Raw genomic sequence first — 22,667 nt, forward strand, 5'->3', positions numbered from 1 at the left:
TTAAGTAGATTTTTTTTCTCAGCAACTTCTTTGTACTTTATGTTGCTGAAACAAACGTTTGCAGCTTCATTAGCCTCATCATTACAAAGTCCAAAAACAAACTTTGCAACAACTTCCCATCTGTTTGTTTTTAGTTGGGGAAGTAATTTAGAAAACTCTTCAACACTCAAAAAAAAGACAAGGTAACAAGCAGTGAAATATTCCTGCCAAATCAAATGTGAAAAGTAGCTCTTAATATGAGAATCCATAAACGCCATGTTCCAATTTTCTGTAGTCACGAATGTTGTAAGAAGCCCCCTTAATGTCTCTGGCTCAATGCCTACTTCTTTTAGGTCATCCTGAGTAAAAACAAGTTTGCTATTTTTAAAACCATTCCATGCCAATCTAGCTATTTTGTTCAAATATTCTTCTTTTTTCCTTTTTTTGCCCCTGATAAAGTCCTGCCTAAAATAGTATTGGAATCCATTTGCAAAAACATGAGTAAGAGAGTGAAATCGGCCATCACGATCCTCTTTAAGACTTTTCCAGATGACAAAGGCAATAAAAATGCATTTTGCTGGGACATAGCAAGAAAATGAGAAGTTGGGATTGTCTTTTATGACATTCCACACTTCAGCACCACTATCTCTACAAATCTGGTTGCAAAGTTTTTCTTGGGATTTTTCGTTAAGGCCCATAACCTCAGCAACAAACAACGGTCGGTGTTTTGCATCAATTGAGAAAAAGTGCTTTTGTCTTGAAGTGAAAACCTTCTTTGCATCTTTGAGCAATTTACCCATCATAAGAGCATAGATATAAAGTAATGGTTTATTCTCTTTTGTGGGATCGAATGCTTTGAATTCTAAATCCCAATCTGCTGCAGCCTCATCTAAGCCATCCATTGTAATAAATACATTTTCTGATATTAGCATTTTGAGAAAACAAGCTTCACTGTTTTTCTTTATTGGTGAATCTGTGTAGGAATCCAAAAATAAGGAGTTTTTCAACAAAAAATCAACAAATGTTGTGGGAGTATCAAAGTCAATGTTTTTCACTGAGATGTAGAAACAATATTGGGTTTCTTTAACATTCTCTATTGCACCATCCATTGCTTTTTCAGTTATTACTTTGGATAGTGTCGTTTTCCCAATCCCTGGTTGTCCAATTAATGCTAATGTGTTTGCAAATTGAGGCTGTTTTCTATCTTTTGCTACAATTTCTGCTCTAGCAAATAATTCTTCAACTGATACTTTACTGTCCTGTTTCAAGTCTATTGTCTCATAATCTTGTCTCCTGTTGTAATGTCCATCTTCATCACTGTAATAACCACCCTCATAGTAGAACTCTGTAGATCTGGCAGGATTCACTGCTTTTATTGGTTTATCTGCTATGTCCAGTTCACAAACTTCAATATGCTGCCCAGTCAACACTTGAAAACTTTTGTTGCTGCATTGGTCTTTAGCACTTTTGTGCAGCGAATCTTGAATCAGCTTGAAGTCATCTAAATTAAAATTGTGACATAGAATTTCCACATGTTACAAGTCCAAGATATGATAAATAAAAACATGGATTAACACAAAATATTATTTCCAGGATATTTTGTAAGAATATTCATCAAATAACTTATAAAAAAGTAAGGAAATGAACAAAACCTTACGATAAATCTTTTGACATTTATTAACTTTTCTCAGCACATTAACAACTACTTATGACAACAAAATCTTGCCATTTAGAATACTACTTACTCTCGCTGAGTTCATCTAGTTTGTTGTCATTTGAAGTGTTTCCATAATTGTCTGTAATATTTAAAAAAATCTTTATAAACACCAAAACAGATTTCATCACTTACATATATCACGCCCTGCTGTTTGAAATGTGGGGTTTCCTTTGAAATTACTTTTGGATATTTCTGCGAACAAAGACATTAGTCAAACTTTTAAATGAGGACAAAATATTTGTTAATTACCTGTTTTGTTGGAAGAAAGTTCTGAGCTTCCATGTGTCTATAAATGTAATTTTACTTTTCAATTACGAAAGTAACCCTAAATTGATTCGCTAAATTTCAGCAGAATTTCACCATTGAATTCACTTTAAACCGATCAAAAATGTCTTTTCCGACACCAGGAACAGTTACAATGAAAAATATTGTGGCAAATAATGCCACAAAAATGATGAATATACCTATTTTATGTAGTAGTAGTCTAGACATACCTGACGGCTCACTTGGTTCTGGCACAAATTCGAACTGTTACCACCATGATATTGGTCCATTGTAGTTGCTATTAGTGCAAAAAAAAATTGATCAATTTTACCTTGTTTTCTTTAACATGTAATAAAAATTATTTTTTGCAAAACGCAGTTCTTGTTCTTTCATCAAATATTCCAATCAACTTTACACAGGCAAAAATTTTTTCACATTAAAAAATAGAACTGTATATGCATCAACTTTAAACATGATGTGATACAGTTACTATGAGAACTCTTTACCATGAGGGTTTTGGGTTTGGTTGCCCATGGTTTGAAGATTTTGACTCATTGGTGCTCTAGTATTTTGTGCAGCTTCTCTTTGACTTACACCAACATTTTCCGAACAAGGTTGTTGAGTAAAGTTTTGCCTGTAAATAGTGTTTTAAATAAAACAGTGAAGCACAATGAAGATGTGTTTCTACAAACGTTGGGTGGGTCGGTGCAAGCTGTGAAGACACTTGCTGGTTTCCAGTGATCAATTGAGGTTCACTTTCTTGTTGATAGTTACGCAAAGTTGGTTGTGCACTTTGAGTGGGAATCATTGCCCTGGTGTGCATAATAGCTTGACGGTAATAACCCCATGCTGGTTGGTAATGAAACGGATGCCACCCACCAAGATATTGGTGGGGTGAATATTCTGTGGGATTGGGGTAAGGTTGTGGGGGTGGAGGAGTGTATCGAGTGTGGGGAGGGAGATTCCCTAATTGTGATGGATGGCTTTGAAGTGTTGCATCTGAATCTGCTGATATTCTTTGATAGAATTCTGTAAATTTGCATATTTTTAAATTTATTTCAAATGAAATTAGCATTACTTTGAACACAGTTTTGTGAGAACTCTTTACCAGGAGGGTTTTGGTTTCGCACAGTTGGAAGATTATGACTCATTGGTGCTCTAGTATTTGGTGCAGCTTCACTTAGACTTGCACCAACATTTTCCGAACAAGGTGTAAAGTTTTGCCTGTAAATAGTGTTTTTGAATAAAACAAGTAAAGCACAATGAAGATGTGGATCTACAAACGTTGGGTGGGTGGGTGCAAGTTGTGAAGACATTTGCTGGTTTTGAGCGATCACTTGAGGTTCAATTCCTTGTGCATAGTTATGCAAAGTTGGTTGTGCACTTCGAACAGGAATCATTCCTCTTGGGTGCATAATAGCTTGATGGGAATTCCTCAATCGTTGTGGATAGTATTGGTTATAGAATGGATAATATGGATAGGGAGAATATCCTATGGGATTAGGGTAAGGTCGTGAGGGTTGAGGAGTGTATTGAGGGTGGCAATTCCCTAATTGTGATGGATGGTTTTGAGGTGTTGCATGAAGATGAGATGTTGATGGTACACTAAGATTATGAGAGGTTACATACTGGTTGGGTTGCCAAACAGTGGATTGCTGGGGTATTTGTGTGTTTGGAAAGTATTGGGTTTGGTTGAAAGCTGGTACATTGGTTGCCTGTGGGATTCCTTGACCTGGTTGTGTTGACTGGGGATTGTTTGTTTGTCCAACATCATGAGGTAAGCAATCCTGTAATGATAGAAAAACAAACATTATTATGTTTTTACCAGTTATCTGTTGCACCTTTGTTAACTGTGTTCGGACCTGGCCAGGTCTAAGCATTTATGTCAAAACAATGCAAGATTATTCCTTATGATTGGTTGTTTGTTGCTAATTAAATTCTTACTTTATTGTGTGTAGCGCCTCAACAAGTTACTTAATATATTATAAATTAGTCAGGTGCCAAACCGAATGTTGGCTTAATTTTTATATCTGTGTGAACCTGAATTAAAAGCAAATACTTATTAGATCGTATAATAATAGTTGTGTGACACAGTGGTTAAGTTTTTTGTGTTTTTCCACATCATCTTTAATGATACCACACTGCTACAAACACTACCATAACAGGTGTATTTGTTTTTGCCATTGTTTTAACATCACCTACGTGAAAAATGTAACTAAAAAGACATTTTGCTTGGAAAGAAATACTGATCGTTTAACACCATATAATTTGTAGTCTGAGGGTTACTATAACCCAAAAACGCACGTCTTGTGTTGTTTGAAATTACAATTAATACATACATTTAACATTTAATTACATTATTACATCGTAAGGTTTTTCACTTTAGGCCGCATCTCTGTATTTTTGTGAAAAAGAGTTTCTTGGTTGGGAAATGCCCTTCTCAAACTCCTGTGTAACAGAGTTAATTGCGTGTAACAATGCAATGGGTCATGCATGGGTGCCAGTGTTTTGGTTAAATGAGCCCAGATGAACAGGCTGTTGCCAGGGCGATTTTCAGCGAGTTTGGGGCAGTTTTACTATGGTTTTCAGGGTCATTAGTCAGGCAGTAAATTGGCAGAGGGTGCCGTTGAACATGTAACAGAAAAACTAACAACATGTTGAGATGGATTTTGTGGAAAAATGAATCACAGAAAGTATGGTCAATTTGTGACTTTCTGTTAGTCCCGACCCTTATCTAGGAGTCTAGGAATCTGGGCAAATTATTCGAGACAACGACTTTAACTGCTCCCATTTTGCACCCCTGTTGGACATTATTTCGGCTAAAAAAGCAAAAAAAAGTGTAGGTTTGTTTTGTAAAAAAATGAATCACAGAAAGTACCCTTCATTTGCAACAAAGTAAAGTCACTAACCCTCCTCTACACAATGCAATCAGAATTAGATGTCTCACAACTGTTTATGGGTCACCCCAGGGCTGTTTGTACCCCCCCCCCCGTAGGACTGGCAGTTTGGCGGTAAGCCTTTGTAAAACCTCCCCATGTGCTGTCTTAATGCAGCTGCAATCAATTTTTTTCTGTTAAGCAATAGTGGTCCCCCTTCGTGAGTCATCAGACCTGGAAATTGTTTTTGGCAAACAAGAGAAACTGTCACCAGGTGCATATAAGCGAATGACCTCTAAAGCTCAATTTTCAAGATTTAATTGTGAGATACGGCCTTTAACTAGGGTATGGGTAATTTAGAATGTTGAAAGTTTACCAAAATGTGTTGGCAACTCAACTGTATCAAAACAATCGCAGCCTAAGCAACATACTTGCTCGCATAATGCTGGGTGACCAGGCCATTGGTGACGGCACACTTAACACACATGGCATGAATATATTTGGCTTTCAAACAAATGATAATTCTTAATTATTCATGTTACCACACACATCAACAAAACATATTATTCTTCATGTAGCGACTATTTTTGCCCTGCTTGTAAAACACATGCTTGTTCGGATATGATCAATAATTCTCCACATTTGGCCAGTTCAGGCCTTTTTTTATAAGGTTAGTAGTGTTTTGAAGCACTGATATGTAGAAGCTTCAGATTGCCAAGTTTTTTAGGTCAAATCAACAATTTCATGAATCTTCAACTTCAGTCAAAAAATTTGTTGAAATTTGGCCGAAACCAATCTTCCACGCACACAAATATTCTTGAACAACAGCAACAGTAAATGGCTTATGATTGTGTAGCAATAATAAAACACTTATTGAGACAGGATATTTTGGCGTTAAGTCATAGCATTAACGATCACCAAGACCACACATATTCCATTCAAAAATGCTGACTTAAGAGGTTAGATGGTAGACACAGACAAGCTATTATTGGTTTGTTTATACATTAGTAGGTATTTGTGCACATCAGTACTGTCTGTCTGCCAGTAAAACTATTGCAAAAATGTCAAAACCTGAACATAAAGGTTCACCTTGTGTCATAATTGTGATTCAGCGCGGGAGTGATGTATGTGGTTTAACCAGCAAAAACCAAAATAACCCACCGAGCTACCGAATTACAATGAAAAATATCATTTGGTAATGAATGCCACAAGCATTAATATTCAATTTTACCCAAAACTCACTCTAAATATATTTTAAATGGTTATAAAAGATCTTTTAAACAAAAAATTTTCAAACTCTTTTCAAGAAGTAATCTGGACATACCTGACTAGTTTGGTTCTGGAACATTTTAGAACTGTCACCATCATAATTCTGGTCCATTCTGCTTGCTTTTGATGGCAACTCAGAACAGTTTTGATTAAATGCAACTCTTTTTCTCTTTAATGTATGACAAAAATTAGTTTAAGCATAAGTTTGAATGGTTATAACAGATCTTTTGAACATAAAATTTAAAAATTATTTTTAAGAAGTAATCTGGACATACCGGACTTGTTTGGTTCTGTAACATTTTAGAACTGTCACCATCATAATTTTGGTCCATTCTGCTTGCTTTTGATGGTAATTTAGAACAGCTTTGATCAAATGCAACTCTATTTCTCTTTAATGTGTGACAAAAATTAGTTTAAGTATAAGTTTGAATGGTTATAAAAGATCTTTTAAACATAAAATTTAAAAATTATTCTTAAGAAGTAATCTGGACATACCTGACTAGTTTGGTTCTGGAACTCTTTAGAACTGTCACCATCATAATTCTGGTCCATTCTAGTTGCTTTTGATGGCAATTTAGAACAGCTTTGATCAAATGCAACTCTATTTCTCTTTAATGTGTGACAAAAATTAGTCTCCTGCAAAACAGAATGCTTGTCTCTTGCATCAAAAATGAACAAAAAAATATCCCCATACATTCCAATAAATTGCACTATAAAAAGTAGTATATATTATATAATATAGAGCAGTACTTTATAACAGGTAGGAAAAGAAATATAACAATTCTATTTCCACCTAAACTAACAAATCAAATGGACAAAATTTTGACATTGCATTTTCACCATCAAATATAGCCGGTTAAACAATAGCTTATTACATCCCACTATTTGCTGATCTTTGCAAAAGGTAATCAGCAAATAAGTTACAAGAAAAAAAAAAAGTTTAAAACATGCTGGCTTGCTACTTCCATTTATACAACAACTAACTTGGTTATGCAACATTTACATCATAATAAAGTCATTCCTATCTATCACTAGGCCATTGTTCCTTTATACAGTAGTTTAGGTTGTTGGAATTTAATCAAAGGTGTTTGCAACACAACTATAAAAAATTCATAGCTCATGCAACATACTTGCATGCATAATAAAACTGCCAGTCAACATTTGTGCAATGAAACGCACTTGGACGACATCCAATATTTTAAAAGAACTTTTAAAAAACTGATATTTAGGGAAGTGGCCAAAACGAATATCAGGATATTTAACAACATTTTTAACAAATAGCGGTTTTCAACCACAGAATACTAAAACACCAAACCCATAATCCGAAGTAAGCTACAGAAACGGTTATGAGACATTATGAAGTCCACAAGTAAAAATAAGGTTTTCGCTACATTACAACTGTGGGTTTTGTTTAGTTCATGTACGTGTGTTTTATAAATATGTGAAAATAAATGCTTGCTATTCCTTCGAAATTTACAATAAATAGGAACAAAATAAATTCAAAGCAAGAATGAGCGATTATCTCATACAAAGACCCTGATTGGGTGATAAGCAAAAGTCAAATGTGCGTGTCAAACCCTAGAATATTGGACCTGTAGTATTCTATTGGACAAATGCCAAACTCCTCTATTGTACAAAGATAAAGTGAAAGCAGGGCAAAAAAACTTAACAAAGGAGAATAAAAATCAATTAGCCTACATTGCGCCCGTTTTTCATGCTAGATCCATCATCCACAAACTGGAAAGATATGAAACAACGAGAGATCTTCATAATGCGCAACAAAAACTTGGTTATACAGAAGGAAGCTGAAGAGCAAGAGAGTTCTCTACCTACAAAACACCCGCCCAAAGAATCATCAACCAGTTAAAGCAAACTTTTCCATTCCGAACAACGAACTGTTTGGTGACGAAGTATACAGACCTTTTATCTGCGGAACGAATGCTTGATGGTGGCAGAAAAATTCAGACCAAAATAAAAGTGAGTGGCTGACCCATATACCTAGAAGAAAATCTGACCAACACTGCTGTGTCAAGTATTGTTCGTTACAAGAACAATTTGTTTGAAAGTTAATTGCGCGCTGTGTTGTTGCCAAAAGTTAAAGCCTAACCAAATACAATTACAAAACAAGTGCCTGTTCTGAGACTAAAGTACAGAAATTATACGCCCAATTGCATTATTTTTACTTCATAAAAGTAACACAAAGTTACTTTGTCCTATTATGACATCAACTGTGGGATCAAAACGTGTACATGTTATTAAATTATCTGTGGAACGCTGAACAAACACTTGGTTGCCAAACTCGTTGATGTAACATTTGCGTCAATCCTCTGTAGCCGTAAAGCAGGGGTTTCCAAACTGCTGGGTTTGTGGCAACTGAACATGTAGGGTCGATGCAACAAAAAGTGGAACTTACATTACGTGCACTGTTACAAATAATTGCTGCAGTGAATCATTGGCGTCATGTATGTTATTATAGATTATCGACCTTAAAAGCGCCAGCACTCGTTATGTATATATATCTTGACAGTCTGACTACCAGGCAACCTCCTAGTCAGTTAGTCCACAATGTAGCAAATTGAGAAGAGCTTGAAAAGCTAATGCTGTTGGCCATTCAAATAAAGTTGTTTAAAGAGGTTGGAACCGGTTGGTCGTTTGACAAAAAAGCAAAACAATCAAAAAAATGGGATCCCATTGAATGAAAAACTACACAAACGTCACCCAGGAATCAGGTTTATCACAATAGGTGGCGGAAGTTGGCAAAATGAAAATATACATCATGTGATCATGTAGCAACCAATCAACAACACAACAAGTACTTAACAACCGAAACTTGCGGTAGCTGAGTGTTTTTGTCCGCAATGGGTAGATAGTTGCTGCAATAAAACATCACGTTTGCAGTAAGTTGAGCGACAAAAGCTCATAAAAAAATATTTTATAGTTATAACGAGACAATTGTGATATTTCCACTTCAAAACCCCGCAACACCACTGGTAAGACGATTTAACGCGTCACTAACAAGGAAGATAATACTTTTACACCGGGTCACAAAGTTTTTTCCAAACTTGATCCACATTCAGCCTATGTAACATAGAAATCTGTGCGAATATTAACGCTACGATTTCGTGTAGTATTGCAACTCAAATTTGTATACAAAAATAACAGGTGGTGGCCCTGTTTACACCTAATCATTAAAATTCTCACAGATTTCTTTTTTACACAGACTTATACGTGTATCAAGTTTGGAACAAACTTTGTGACCCGGTGTAGTAGTATTTTCCCACTTAACAAGAGAAGAACTTGCCACGCTTGGTTGCTTGTTGACCAGATGAGTTGTACAAAGAGATTGGGACCTGGTTGAATGTTTGAAGTTAAAACAAACGTCCCAATAATTTTTCTGCGAAGAAAACTACACAAGCGCCATTTGCGTCAAGAATTTGATCAACAAAAAATAAATGCTTAGACGAAAAGTTTTTTTTGGTCTCAACTTCACACAAAATACACTGGGTCACTATATAGGCTTGTACTGTTATCAAGTCATTTAACTATAATTGTTGGTCAATAAATATGTAACAAATTATATAACTTTGAAACACAGGAGGTCGAGGTATTTTTTAAATCAAACTACGATTGGTGTGAAAAGGTTTGGTTATCCTGGTAAAGAAAATGTTTTCTACGAAGCGGATCTGACACAAGTCGTCACGGTAGTTGGTTAAATACAACAGCACTTATTTCAACATAATGTGATCGTAGCAACACAAGTTCTTTTACCAACAAGGTCTGGCGACCGAGGTACAAAGTTTCGGAAAACAATCGCCCTGTCTACTTTTCTACGCGAACGAGCGATGCGGCACAGAGGCGCCACCAAGCGTCAATAATACAAGTGGACATTTTCCAACAATCAAGACCCTGTTAGATTTACATTTTGACTTTAGCGTTGTGTAAGCGATGAACTTAGAGGTTAAGTGACGCCTATAATAAACAAACTTGTCAAATGATTGTTGACAAAAACGATATTCCGTTCTGTTGCAAAACAACTTAAGTGCGTCCGGTTTCCATGCCAACACTCAATATTGATTGGACATTTACGAAATTATCTGCATTCAATCGCAAAAAAAGAGAACCTTCTACTCGTAAAATACCCGACCGGAGAATCATTAACCATCAAGCAAACTTTTCCATTCCGAACAACGAACTGTTTGGTGACGAAGTAAACAGAACTTTTACCTGCGGAACGAACATCTGATGATGGCGACAAAAATCCACAACGTAATGTCAATAAAGTCTGCGAGAGAATTATTCCCTACATTAAATTAATACCGCCTCCAGTGACAGAAGTGCATCTAATAAGCTTAAGGTTCTTAGCAACCGTTGCCAACTAATAAATTCCTAGTTTTTTATTTTTACTTAACATGTTTCGTGCAAACAATTTCACAAAAACAACAAAATGTATTTTTTCCAACGGCAGTTTTGCATTCGTGGCAACCGGATGGTATTGGGCCGCGTTCACCCAAATACAATTCATTTACTTGGTACAAAATCACATTACATTGTAACCGTTCACATTCAAACGTTGCTGCTGTTCCGGCTGCAGATAAGATACGCTTAAATAACTACGATGTGAGAATATATGTATGTTGGATTAGTGCTGGATTAACTCTTTATGCAAACTTGTCACATGTCTTAGTTGCGGTTAAAACTCTGTGTCCATAAATAACTTCAAAATGTTTAAACATCAGATTTATTAGCACATTGTGCAAGCAAAAGTGATTGTTATTCACGAACAATGCGTATTATTTAGTACTAAAATGAGCGTTTAACTTGGCTTATGATGTCGAAATACTTGAATAGGCAACCACTATAGATAGATTGGTAACATTGAATTTATATGGGTATAGTTTATAAATGCTGATCACTATCGACACATGCAATTTTATCGCAGGTTTGGTCACAAATATTCTCACCTTACAGAAGTTGTTTCTTCGATATAAAACCAGGTTATCCTGAGCGAGAATCGACCGATCATCCAATTGCTTGCTGCCCTAATTACAACTTACACTTAAATGGATGTGGTAGTGGGGGATTGTGGTGTTTTGTCGCCTGTCGCCTGGTTGTAAATCTCAGGCCTTCTTTCCAGTATTTAAAAAGTCACCCGATAACAGCAAGGTTTCATAATATTTATGTGGTATTTTGTGAAGTTCATTCATTAAAAGATTCGTTACCAACTTTACTGACATGAAACGATAATCGTTACTTCCACACTAACCTTGATACAGAGTTGCGGGAAATTATCAAAGGTTACAGTTCAAGTAACTGCGTTGGAAAGTTTTTGTACTTGAGGTCAAAATAAACGCTGTTACTGAGATTTCTGGATTTTTGTAAACTTCAAATGCCGTACATGACTTTTGATAAATGTAAATTTGCAAACACCCATATTTCACATTCTTATTGTTTGTGATAACAAAGTTGTACTGAAGGAACTTAAAGGGCCAAAGTGGGCCCCATGGACAGACTCCCGACTCATTAATTGTTAGCTACGTGAGAGGAAACATATGGTAGTGTTGTGATTCGTTTCCCGGGCATTCAACGCTCACACCGAAAAATAGTGTTTTTTTACGCTTGTGTCCACAAAAACAATTAGTTACATTGGCCTGTCTAAGCTATAATGTTGTCAAATTAATTGTGTTGCACGTCGGTTTTAATGCTAGCACATGATACACAGATTTATAACATATTGAGAAAATAAGATTTTTAGTATTGCACTAATTATGTTGTTCATGTAAAAATAGTAATCAACAGTAAAAACTATCTTGATTCTCGGAAGAAAGCAACCTTCCCATGCGCTTCGACATATATCCATAAGAAAACCTTTCATCGTCGCCAAGTTCGTGCAAAATGGCACCAATTACTTTTTACCTCGTTCTCAATATTACGGGCGTGGTTCCCAAATTTCGCCACATTCCAAGTTGATTCCTCCTGTTTAAATCGAGTAAAGCAAGTAAAATATGACCTTTATACACATTCTTACCCCGAACATAGATTTGTCGCCGCTGTAAGAATCGCCAAGATTAAAACCAACTCCATGTTTGCGTAGAGAAGCATCGACCTCGTGTTGAAATGTTCTTTAAAGGCACAGACAAGAACAGTATATACTGCGATCCACTTCCCCCAGACTAAAATAAGCTGTAACATACTTTGTGTCGGATTTGAATTAAAAAACATATAGGCTACGGTTTATACGCCCTTTTTCATTCAGTCAAAAGAGTGGTTTGGTGTTTGTAAGGAAACCACGTTTCTCTGAGCAAAAACATTTATAATCCACTTTTGGTTGCCATTCCACTGTAACCAAATGATCGTTTGTAATAGCTGAAATTGCAGTGCATATGGTGATACTGCCAGGTATAAGATACGGAAGAATGCCGTGAGCCTGGTGTCGCCAAAGTCTACTTTACAGATAGAAGTTAAACTGAAGCAGTGACTTCTGGACAAAAGCCTTTCGAATTTAGCGCTCGACTTATGTTACACAGAATGATATGACGTATTGTACAGAATGTACTGGTCGTCAGAAGAAGTACAAAAAAAACTTTTCCCTGAATCCTGATTTCCACCTAACGAATGTTAGAGTTTTTCCAATAAATTTATATTTTACCCCGGAAGTAAATGTTGGCTATTTAGCTGGCAAGACGGTAGCTCGAAATAGCGACCCTGTCTACAGCTCACTAAAATCATTAGCTCCATTGCTCACAAATTAAAATGTGACTTTAGAACAGATTTCCGTTATTTTAGATATCGAGTCCGACACCCACGTTGTCGCAAATGCATGTTGTAGCACGAAAGCCAACGTGCAGAAAAAGATCAATTCGGCACGCCACTACATGCATATGCAATGGCGCACGAAGCAGTAAATACGACCAACAAAGTGTTTATTAGCGAATTATTTTTGTACAAACAGTTGATATGTTTTAATCGGCACCAACATGTGAATGGCATTGGAACCAAATCCGTCGCATCCACGACAACTACATCTGAAACTGGCAGTTTTCTCAAAAAGAAAGAATGTTTCTGTGGCAACGGTCTTCATGGCCTTCCTCCTTGCAACTGATCCTTGAGAGCAAGGATGCTGCGCCTCTGCTCATCAGGGAGCATCCGGATCTGTTCTGGAGTTAACTGGAGGACTTGCATGATCAGAGCGGCCTGGAAACACATGATGGCAAAAGTTTTTACCTTTTATCCTAATATATATTTGATTGACTTTTTAAGTGTTAAAAGTGAACGAAAACATTGACCACAAAACTACACATTTTATTCACAATTTGACCAAAGTTGTTTTTAGATTTGGGCATGTGTCTAAGATTGTTTGTGGGCTGACTTTTTTGTACATATACAAATACAGAACTTCAGTTGATGCAAAAAATATAAAACATACATTCACTATTCATTTCCACAATAATCAAACTTCCGATTTGTATCACAATGCAACAACAAACCTTTTCCTGATCCTGTTCTGCAGATGGATCCATAGGGGCGTCCTCCTGAGCAGGAGGAGGTCTCCCTCTTCTTGGATCGCTTCTTTCAGGAGGTGGAGGAGGATGTCGTGCAGGATCCCCACCCATTCCTGGACGATCCATCGGAGGTCTTCCTCCACGATCCATCGGGAGATCTCTCGGAGACAATCCTCGTTCCAGAGATGAACGCCCCCGCTCATGCGAGTTACCGCGTTCTGGGGGCCCACGATTGGGAAAGCCCCGCTCATCTAGTGGCAAGAATTAAAAGTTAACAGCATGTGTTACAAACTGTAAGGCCTGCAGACACCCTCTTGGTGTTAGTGTCACAGTAGTCAGCAAAGTACTTGTAAAATGCACCAGAAAATATTTATATTTATGATTTCCAGTCAGTGGCCCATTTTAGTGTAAAAACACGTTGCTTTAGAAACACTAATTGGACAAAGGTAGCGCAAAATTTGTCTGTGTATTTTTGATCTTTGCATTTCTTAAACAAATGAAGACAAAAACTAATTGATTTTCACAACTAATCTCCATGTAAGAATGTGGTCATTCTACCTCTTGGATTCGGTGGAAATCCTCGACCAAAACCTTCATCCATATGTGGTGGTCTGTGACGATCCATCGGGTCGCCCATACCATGATCCACGGGCACTCTTTCTATAACTCGCATGTCCACCTCCATTCTTCTTGGACCTCTGAATTATAAAATGGTTTTTAGTTTTAAACATCATAGCATGTTTTTGACAACAATTGAAAACTTTACAAAACAAGGGTGTTTCAACACAGGCAACATATTGTCTGCAAGTAAACATTTTCCATTGTCAATTTTATGTTTGCCAGACTTAATACAACCAATAGTTGATCAGTGTCCATGCAACTTCACCAAATTTATTGTTCATTTATGTCGGATATGAGCAAACTGGGGCCTTAGGTAAAATCATTGTTGGATCTGGCTGGCATTTTTTGTATGCTTTTCAGTTACAGCATTTAAGCATTAATGATTGCAAGTCTGTTAGTTTATAAATTGTTGTGTAAAATCTCTTTGTACACATTTACTCATGTGGTCCAATCCCAAATTTTTGATACTTTTTGGCCCACAAGCGGAAAAAGTTGCCCACTCCTAATTTTCGTTCTTGTTTATAAAAAATATTAAAAAGATACCATAGTAAAGAAGAGTACATATTTCTCAGGCCAAATAATGTCCTTCTATGTCCAACATAATAGCCCATGGAAAACTCTTTCATCAGATGCATAGTATCACTACCAGATTAAACACGTAAATTCCCACCTATCTCCTGGACCAACTTCCATTGGGTGTCCCCTACCAGGTGGGGGCTCTCTCATGCGATCACCATCCCGGCCACCTCCGAGCCCAGGCAGTGGACTGCCATTGGGCCTTGCGTCCTACAATCATTACAACAACTGGATCAATTTATGAAACATATCATATAAATTAGTTGTGGATAGCGATAATGACAAATACATTTCTTCCATTGCGTAAGACAAAATACATTTCTTAAAAGCAAACACAAAACTTTGGTGACAAAATTTTGCTTACGGACTCTGGACGAGGACCTTCAGATGCTGGAATGAGAGGTTGAACTGGATTTTGTCTGTGCAGCATTTTCTACACATAGAAATAGTATTATCAGGCAAAAAAACAATGCACAATCAAAAATTTTTTTCATTGAGACCTTTTAGGTCGAAACAGTGGCCATCTGTCTGCAGCTTATACACAGTTCATATTATTGACTCAACATTGCTTATCATTTTTTTCATTGTTTCAACATTATAATTTTTAATTTCAATAAAATATTTAGTTCCTTCTTCTGATTATTTTGTTGGAGCTGTTTCGTTACCATGGCAATTTCTGGATCCACAATCCTCATGACAACTTGAGCTTGCAACAACGCATATGCAAGTTGTGGGTTTTGAAGCAGCATGTTTCTGGCCTCTACTGGGTTGTTTTGAATGCATTGCTACAATAGTTCAAAAACACAGATTAGCAAAATCGCAATATTCCTACAAAATTCTCATGGATGTTTTAAAACATATATATTCTAAGATTAATTCGGAAGAAAAACAACAACAAAATATGTTGCCTTCATTTGTTTCATGAGCTCAAACATTTGTTCAGGGGGTAGGCTTGCAACAGCTTTGCTGATAGCTTCTGGGGCATCTTGAGATGGAGTTGGTTCCCCGTATTCCGACTCCACAGGTGGACCCATGGCCCTGAAGTGGTTCACTTCTTCCTGTGAAAAAACACAATGATTGGACATCATAAATATTGTGCTACTTTTGCTGCTAGACACACTACAATTTAAACAGACTCCTCTCCTGGCATAAATTAAAAAAAGACAGACATCACTGTTTTTTGCCCTTTTCCTCCAAAACAATTTTTGGTCGAAATTGTTATTTAATGTGCATGGAAATTCAAAATGACAAGAACCAATGCATTATATAGCTAAACATCTGGATAAAAATGGTCCAAATACAAAACAAGATTAGGTAATATATTCCTGAGACTACAAAAGGACAATCAGCACCAGTGTATGATCAGACATTGGGTTAATGTTGCCAAAATAACTTTTGCAAAGAGTACAGCGTACATCAACACTCAGTGCAATTATTAACAGCAATTACCCATACCTGAAAGTTATTGCGGTTCTTTTCACTTGTTGCGTGATCAACTCTCAGTGGTCGACCGTGTAACTCCCTTCCATTAAGATTTCTCATCGCACTCATGGCAGTCTCCTGATCTTGATACTCAGCAAATCCATATCCCTTTGGCTTGCCAGACTCGCGGTCAAATACAAGGCTGCATTAATATAAACATAACAATATAAAGTCATGAGTCTGATTATACTCTTGCAAATGCCTGCATACACAACATACAAAAAAGCACATACCGAAAACTAATGACGTTGCCAACTTCATTAAAAATATCTTTAAGCTCCTCTTCCGTTGACTCATAAGGTATATTTCCAACTGAAAACAATTTTATGTCGAACTATTAATGAAAAAAACGGACATTACTAACAGAGGAAAAATGCATAAACATAAGATATATGTAATATACACAGAGTCTACAATACTTACCAAATACGGATCGGACAGATCTTTCGTAGTCGACTGGATCACGGTCTCTTAAGCCAAACATTATCGTTTTCTGTCATTCGAGTCTTATAAAGTACAAAATAACCAAAGTAAACGCACACTTTCCTGCTGATCGTGACTATTGGTTTGGTGGAAACTGGCAATTTCACATACGAAGTACTAGTCGGTAGTTAATGACATATACATGGCAGTCAAATATAAGGTGCGCGTTTCTTTAAGCTGAAATTTTATTATAAAGTCCTAATTTCACCCAATCTAATAAAACGAATCACCTGCATTTGCATACACACGCCGCAGCAACAGCGTTATTTCGGCGAAATGGAAATTGGTTAAAAGCGAAATTATTTCACGCATGAGCAAACACGACGATTGTGTTCATACAAATTTTAAATTAACTCGCAACAAAATTAATCAACAAGATCTCCAATATTTATGAAACAATATCTATACTTATGTAATTGCAATCTCAAAACACCTATAAAGTATATCGCAACGAAATGGGTTTGACCGCGGTCACGCTGTGTGAATCCCAGCATTTTTCGTCATGGAAGATACTTTTACACCGGGTCACAAAGTTTTTTCCAAACTTGATCCACATATAAGCCTACGTAACACAGAAATCTGTGCGAATATTAAAGCTACGATTTTGTGTAGTATTTTAACTCAAATTTATAAACAAAAATAACAGGCGGTGGCCCTGTTCACTCCTAATCATTAAAATTTGCAGAGATCTCTGTTTTACACATACTTATATGTAGATCAGGTTTGGTAAAAACTACGTGACCCGGTGTAGCAGTATTTTCCGTTCGTCAAAGCGTACACTGCGAGCATTTGCGGCTCTGCATAGAAGTACCAATTTAATAATGTTCCGGGCCACAGATTTTTTTAAAAATTGGCGTAGATTAGGCTTAGAGCATTTAGATCACATTACCATTGCGTTTTTGAAGACCTATAAAGTATATCGCAACGAAAAGGGTCTGACCGGGCAGCACAGTGAAACGACTTTTTGGTTTTGTATGGTTGTAGACTGGTCACTAGTTACTATAAATTCTATTACTGGTATTAACTCTCTAACAAGGGTAAGCTTCATTTATACCTCTACCAATTACTAACTCTAAACCAATAATTGAATTGAAAACCCATATTCCTATTCACGCTTATATTTTGCAAACCAGTGCAGGCCAAAAATACACAACCATCCGTTTCCTTAGTGAAGGCTTACATTCTTGTACCTTTGATAGACTTCAAAGTTTAGGTGTAAAAAACATTGGTTATGAAACGCAAACTTTCTAACTGCGTCACACACGATGTTGGTAAAACTACTTCTTTACCGTGGACTTCAGAGGAATATCAATTTTGTGTTTAGACTTTGGTGACTTCTTTCTGCCACCATAAAAGTAGTTCTCAACAATTTTCTTCCGTCGATCGAAGAAGATTCCGAAGGCGGCGGAAAGCACGAGGGTAACTCAAAATTTCACCACAAGTTTTAAGTTTCACACCCACCTTTAATTTTTTCAACACACCTTGCGACTACAACTATAAAGAAGTTTTTAGTCTATTACCGCTTTCACGCTACAAAGTACACACAACACACTCAACCAAAGGCAGTATTTGTAGCCAACTCCAATTGTTCCTAGTTTTATTCCCGAAAAGTACCAGAGACACTGAAACATTTCACCCCCTATTCTTGGTGATATTGTTGTAATAAATAACCTCAGGAAGTGACAATGTTTCATGCAAAGGCATGATTGGCAGGTTTGTTTTAGTCACAGTCGATAAAAGCGACATTTACCGGCAAAATATCGTTCCACAAACTTACACTGGATGTCGTGCTAATCAATACATCGGGGAAAAATAATGTTGGGTGACGTCAGTCAAGCTTATCAAGCAGAAAGCCAGGATAACCGGGTTTCGAATATCGCTGCGGTAAAAAAAAAATGTATTGGGTGACATCGGGCAAATCAACATTTGAAAACAATTTGTTGCTGATGCTTGGTAATGTAAGGCAAACCTAATGAACGTCGGTCGTATCCCGGTGCTAGCTGCACAATGCAACCCACCTTTCAATACAACTTAACATATGCCTTTGCAAATATCACTTCCCAACCGTAAGCACTTTGTATTGAAAAAGTATGTACAACATATGTCGGGGATTCCCCATAAGCAATTGACAGCATCGGTTAAGCGCTGGGTGGCGATATCGAGCAGCAATGATTCACAATAACAATTGCACAAAAACCAACATTCAATGTTCAAATATTTACAACATAAACCTCCACTTCCAACCGTTGTAACTTCATCAAACCCATAGATAGATACAGATTTGTTTCAAGTAAGTATAAAAAAAACGTGCGCCGATAAAACCGAACAGTAGTTGGTGGAAGATCGGTTGTTCTCGTCATCAAACATTTTAGTTACGAACGTAAAAAAATCTTCGTTCAAAACCAACAAACAGTTGCAAGAATTCACGACATAATGTATCAGAAAACAATGTAATGTGGAAATACTCGATAGTAATCAGTCAAAAATTAATATAAGTCACACGTAAATGTTGAAAGTAAAGTTTAGTGCGGAAGTAAAAGTATTGTCACAAAATCTGTCGTTGAAAATTGTTAGGAAGGCGGATAACTTTGTACGATAAACCTCAGTTGACGGATTTACACAAGAGAGAAGTAAAGACGAAACTCAGAGCAGGAGACAAAAATATTCGTGTTTCAAAGACGTCATTGATTGTAAGCAACACAAACAGTAAAACTTCGAGAAACACTGAACTTTAGTGTGGAATAGTCAGAATATCACGATACCGATGATATAAGTTAATTAAATTTTGAATGAGTTTTGTCGCCTGGTTGTAAATCTCAGGCCTTCTTTCCAGTATTTGAAAAGTCACCCGATAACAGCAAGGTTTCATAATATTTATGTGGTATTTTGTGAAGTCCGATGATTAAAAGTTTCGTTACCAACTTTACTGACATGAAACGATAATCGTTACTTCCGCACTAACCTTGATACAGAGTTGCGGGAAATTATCAAAGGTTACAGTTCAAGTAACTGCGTTGGAAAGTTTTATTTGTACTTGAGGTCAAAATAAACGCTGTTACTGAGATTTCTGGATTTTTGTGAACTCCAAATGCCGTACATGACTTTTGATAAATGTAAATTTGCAAGCACCCATATCTTACGTCGTATTGTTTGCGATAACAAAGTTGTACTGAAGGAGCAACCAACCACTAAAAAACGTCGCAAGCACAGGAAACTACGACAAAACCAACATTTAAAGCAAAAATGTTAAAATGCTTCTGGTTCTATAAGTCAGTACAGATTGTTAAAATAAATCGTCGGACGTGACCCTTAACCAAACAACTTTTTTTGTATTTTTTTTATTTATTTACACCAGAAAGAACTACAACAACGACAAACAACAGCTCAAGAAACGTACGCTAATACACAAATCAATATTAATATTACAGAGTATTCCATCCACCAAACAATGGTTTCCTAAACATACAAACGAGATCGACTCTGATGCGTCACCTTATGGTTCAACATTTGCGGAATATACGTCAGTAGGTGGGGCAAGAGATTTTTCAGGGGGTTTTAAAGTCGATGGTTCACAACCAACAAGCGAAGTGGAAATATTCAAACTTCACATTTTATCGATGAAACTTCATTAAGAAAACTTCTTAACGGTTTAGGAGGGAGTTGATCTCCACAAAATCATTCCAATCGATCAATCATATTTACTTGCATTTGTTAAACCCAAATATAAGGGATGGATTGAAGTGGAGAGTAGGAGTTAGAGATTCACTTCTTATCAAATTTTCAACTTTGGCTTCTACAATACAACGGATTGGTTATTTCATACATGGATTAACTATAATAACAGTAGTGTTGATGAAAGTTTTGTTGTGATTTAAAATTACTTCATGAAGCAAATATTTTGTGACGTGTACTTATTTCCATAAACGCAACATCCACTCAAACATAATAAAATACTCCTATTTAGTCGAGTTTATTTGTGTGATTTTATTTTAAATCTTAAGCCACATAAACTGAAAATACAAGGTAGGTATTAGGTGATGTCGACTTTCTTTATATTAACCCAGTGGTGGCAACCTGAGGCTTGCACATGACACAAGCCTTAATACAAGACAACCCATGAGGATATTATTATTGTGTTAGTATCAAATAACAATGACAGTTTGTACGTGGAACAAATAGTTTTAATACTTACAGGCTCTGGAAGGTTCTGAAATTTCCCTTCTAAGTCTTTATCTATCCATTCACGAGAGACTATAAATTCATCTTGTATATTGTGAACACACTTGAGTAAGGTTTCTGCCGCATCACCATGTACGTCATTGTCGTAAAGATTCAACTTCCTTATCTGCAAATAAAAGATGAAATTAAGAAATTAGTTCGGATAAATGTGACATTAAATGTTTAGAACAAATATAATTGCTGGTAAAATATTCAAAAAACATCGACCTATCGGGTCTCATCAGTGCAGCTAGAGGTTAACCAACCAGACATAGATTATTCCATTTTGTGTGCAATACTGTCTGCAGAGCACTGATCATTATTAGCTTTGCTTGTGCATACTTTTTTTTTTACAAAAGCAGTGTTTTACAATTGCCTGTTTGTGTGATTGCGTTATTTTACTAAAAAACTTAAAAGTGTGTTTTGCGTTGGCACGTGCACCATAGTTTTCTTGCTTTTACTTTGGAAGATAATGCTTAAATATGGAGTCGAGTGGACGTGGAATCTCTGCTTGAACACCTGAATTCCATTAAAACGAGTATCGAGTTCACATTGGAACGTGAATACGTCAAGGTGATATCATTTTTTGATGTTTCCATTTAAAGCGAGAACCGGGACCCTTCCGCACAACCACATACTGGTAACTGACTCATTCCGACAGGTATCTCTCGTTTGGGTTCGCAAACCCCGTCGGCCACAAGCGTGCTGTAGTGCGTGCATTGTATACAAGAGCGGAAACCTTAGTTTCAGAGGAAGAGGCACAAAAACAGGAGGTTGGTAATGTGCAGAGTGTGCTTTTAGCAAATGGCCAAACTCGTTCCACTCAGTGGCGAAATTCCTCGCCTAAAGGTGACGAAGGGTGTGGTTGTGTTGTTATATTGTATTAAATTTGTCCTTCTGAAAATTTTCATAGGAGTGTTCAAATAGTTTTTAGCCATTTTTGCTTTAGTATTACTGTTTCTTGTGGTCGAGCTGCACAAACAACCAATGGTTGCGTCTGCTCTATTTTTGCAATAAAAGACGGCTTGTGCAACGTGCCCCATATATTCATTGGCATTTGCAAGTCGAATCCAGTAAATCGCTAACAAATATAACTGCTGGTAAAATATTAAAAAACATCGACCTACCGGGTCTCATCAGTGCAACAGTGGCTAAGCAGCCACAGACATGGACTATTCCATTTGGTGTACACTGTACACTAGTGTCTGCAGAGCACTGATCATTATTAGCTTATTGCTTGTAAATAATTTTTTACGCAAAGCAAGGTTTTTACGAAATGCCTTACTCAATCCTTTGCTAAAACGGCAGTTTGTATAATTACGTTATCTTACTAAAATGCTCAAACATATACTTTGGCTTGTGCACCATAGTTTTACTTTGGAAGACAATGATTAAATATGGAGTCGAGAGGACGTGGAATCTCTGCTTGAACACCTGAATTTCACAAAAACGAGTCTAACCGCGGGTACAGTGTTGTCGTAACATGTAACGGATACAGGTGAATTTGAAGAAACGACTGTTTTGGATAAAAAAAAAATGACAAGTATAAACAGATGTTTATCGAATAAATGCACACGAATTCGCGCTTAACGTTAAACAGCACATATTTTTTTCAGCAGTGTATCGACACCTATAGTAAACTCCCAAAGCATTGCAGATTTTAATGCTTAATCTAGCTGGTAA

General features: G+C 36.7%; 3 protein-coding genes across 8 annotated transcripts in view; all 3 read right to left on the reverse strand.

The window, feature by feature from the left end:
- LOC145894912 (uncharacterized) overlaps window positions 1-22,667 on the reverse strand; it is a 425,937-nt gene that overhangs the window by 49,527 nt on the left and 353,743 nt on the right. The window lies entirely within an intron of this gene.
- LOC145894931 (uncharacterized) lies at window positions 2,652-6,737 on the reverse strand. Its single transcript, XM_082983652.1, has 7 exons — window positions 6,601-6,737; window positions 6,381-6,494; window positions 6,161-6,274; window positions 3,245-3,747; window positions 3,069-3,184; window positions 2,840-2,989; window positions 2,652-2,772 (listed from the first exon to the last, which is right to left on the reverse strand). Exons 1-7 carry the CDS (start codon window positions 6,655-6,657, stop codon window positions 2,765-2,767), a joined length of 1,062 nt encoding a protein of 353 aa, XP_082839778.1. The 5' UTR covers window positions 6,658-6,737; the 3' UTR covers window positions 2,652-2,764.
- LOC145894925 (cleavage stimulation factor subunit 2-like) lies at window positions 13,009-17,011 on the reverse strand. The gene is made up of 10 exons (XM_082983645.1): window positions 16,707-17,011; window positions 16,517-16,595; window positions 16,257-16,425; window positions 15,710-15,859; window positions 15,467-15,586; window positions 15,166-15,234; window positions 14,896-15,011; window positions 14,163-14,302; window positions 13,590-13,855; window positions 13,009-13,296 (listed from the first exon to the last, which is right to left on the reverse strand). The coding sequence occupies exons 1-10, from the start codon at window positions 16,765-16,767 to the stop codon at window positions 13,180-13,182; spliced, it is 1,287 nt and encodes a 428-aa protein (XP_082839771.1). The 5' UTR covers window positions 16,768-17,011; the 3' UTR covers window positions 13,009-13,179.

Source organism: Ascidia mentula, chromosome 3, assembly GCF_947561715.1.
Source record: "Ascidia mentula chromosome 3, kaAscMent1.1, whole genome shotgun sequence".
Classification (NCBI taxonomy): domain Eukaryota; kingdom Metazoa; phylum Chordata; class Ascidiacea; order Phlebobranchia; family Ascidiidae; genus Ascidia; species Ascidia mentula.

Excerpts from the sequence above, each read along its gene's own strand:
- LOC145894925 (XM_082983645.1), bottom strand. The coding sequence starts at position 16,767 with ATGTTTGGCTTAAGAGACCGTGATCCAGTCGACTACGAAAGATCTGTC. Across the intron at positions 16,596-16,706 it reads ATCTGTCCGATCCGTATTTG|TTGGAAATATACCTTATGAG; the intron begins GTAAGTATTGTA and ends AATTGTTTTCAG. Across the intron at positions 15,012-15,165 it reads AAGGTCCTCGTCCAGAGTCC|GACGCAAGGCCCAATGGCAG; the intron begins GTAAGCAAAATT and ends TAATGATTGTAG.
- LOC145894931 (XM_082983652.1), bottom strand. The coding sequence starts at position 6,657 with ATGGACCAGAATTATGATGGTGACAGTTCTAAAGAGTTCCAGAACCAA. Across the intron at positions 6,495-6,600 it reads TCCAGAACCAAACTAGTCAG|AGAAATAGAGTTGCATTTGA; the intron begins GTATGTCCAGAT and ends CACACATTAAAG. Across the intron at positions 6,275-6,380 it reads TACAGAACCAAACAAGTCCG|AGAAAAAGAGTTGCATTTAA; the intron begins GTATGTCCAGAT and ends CATACATTAAAG.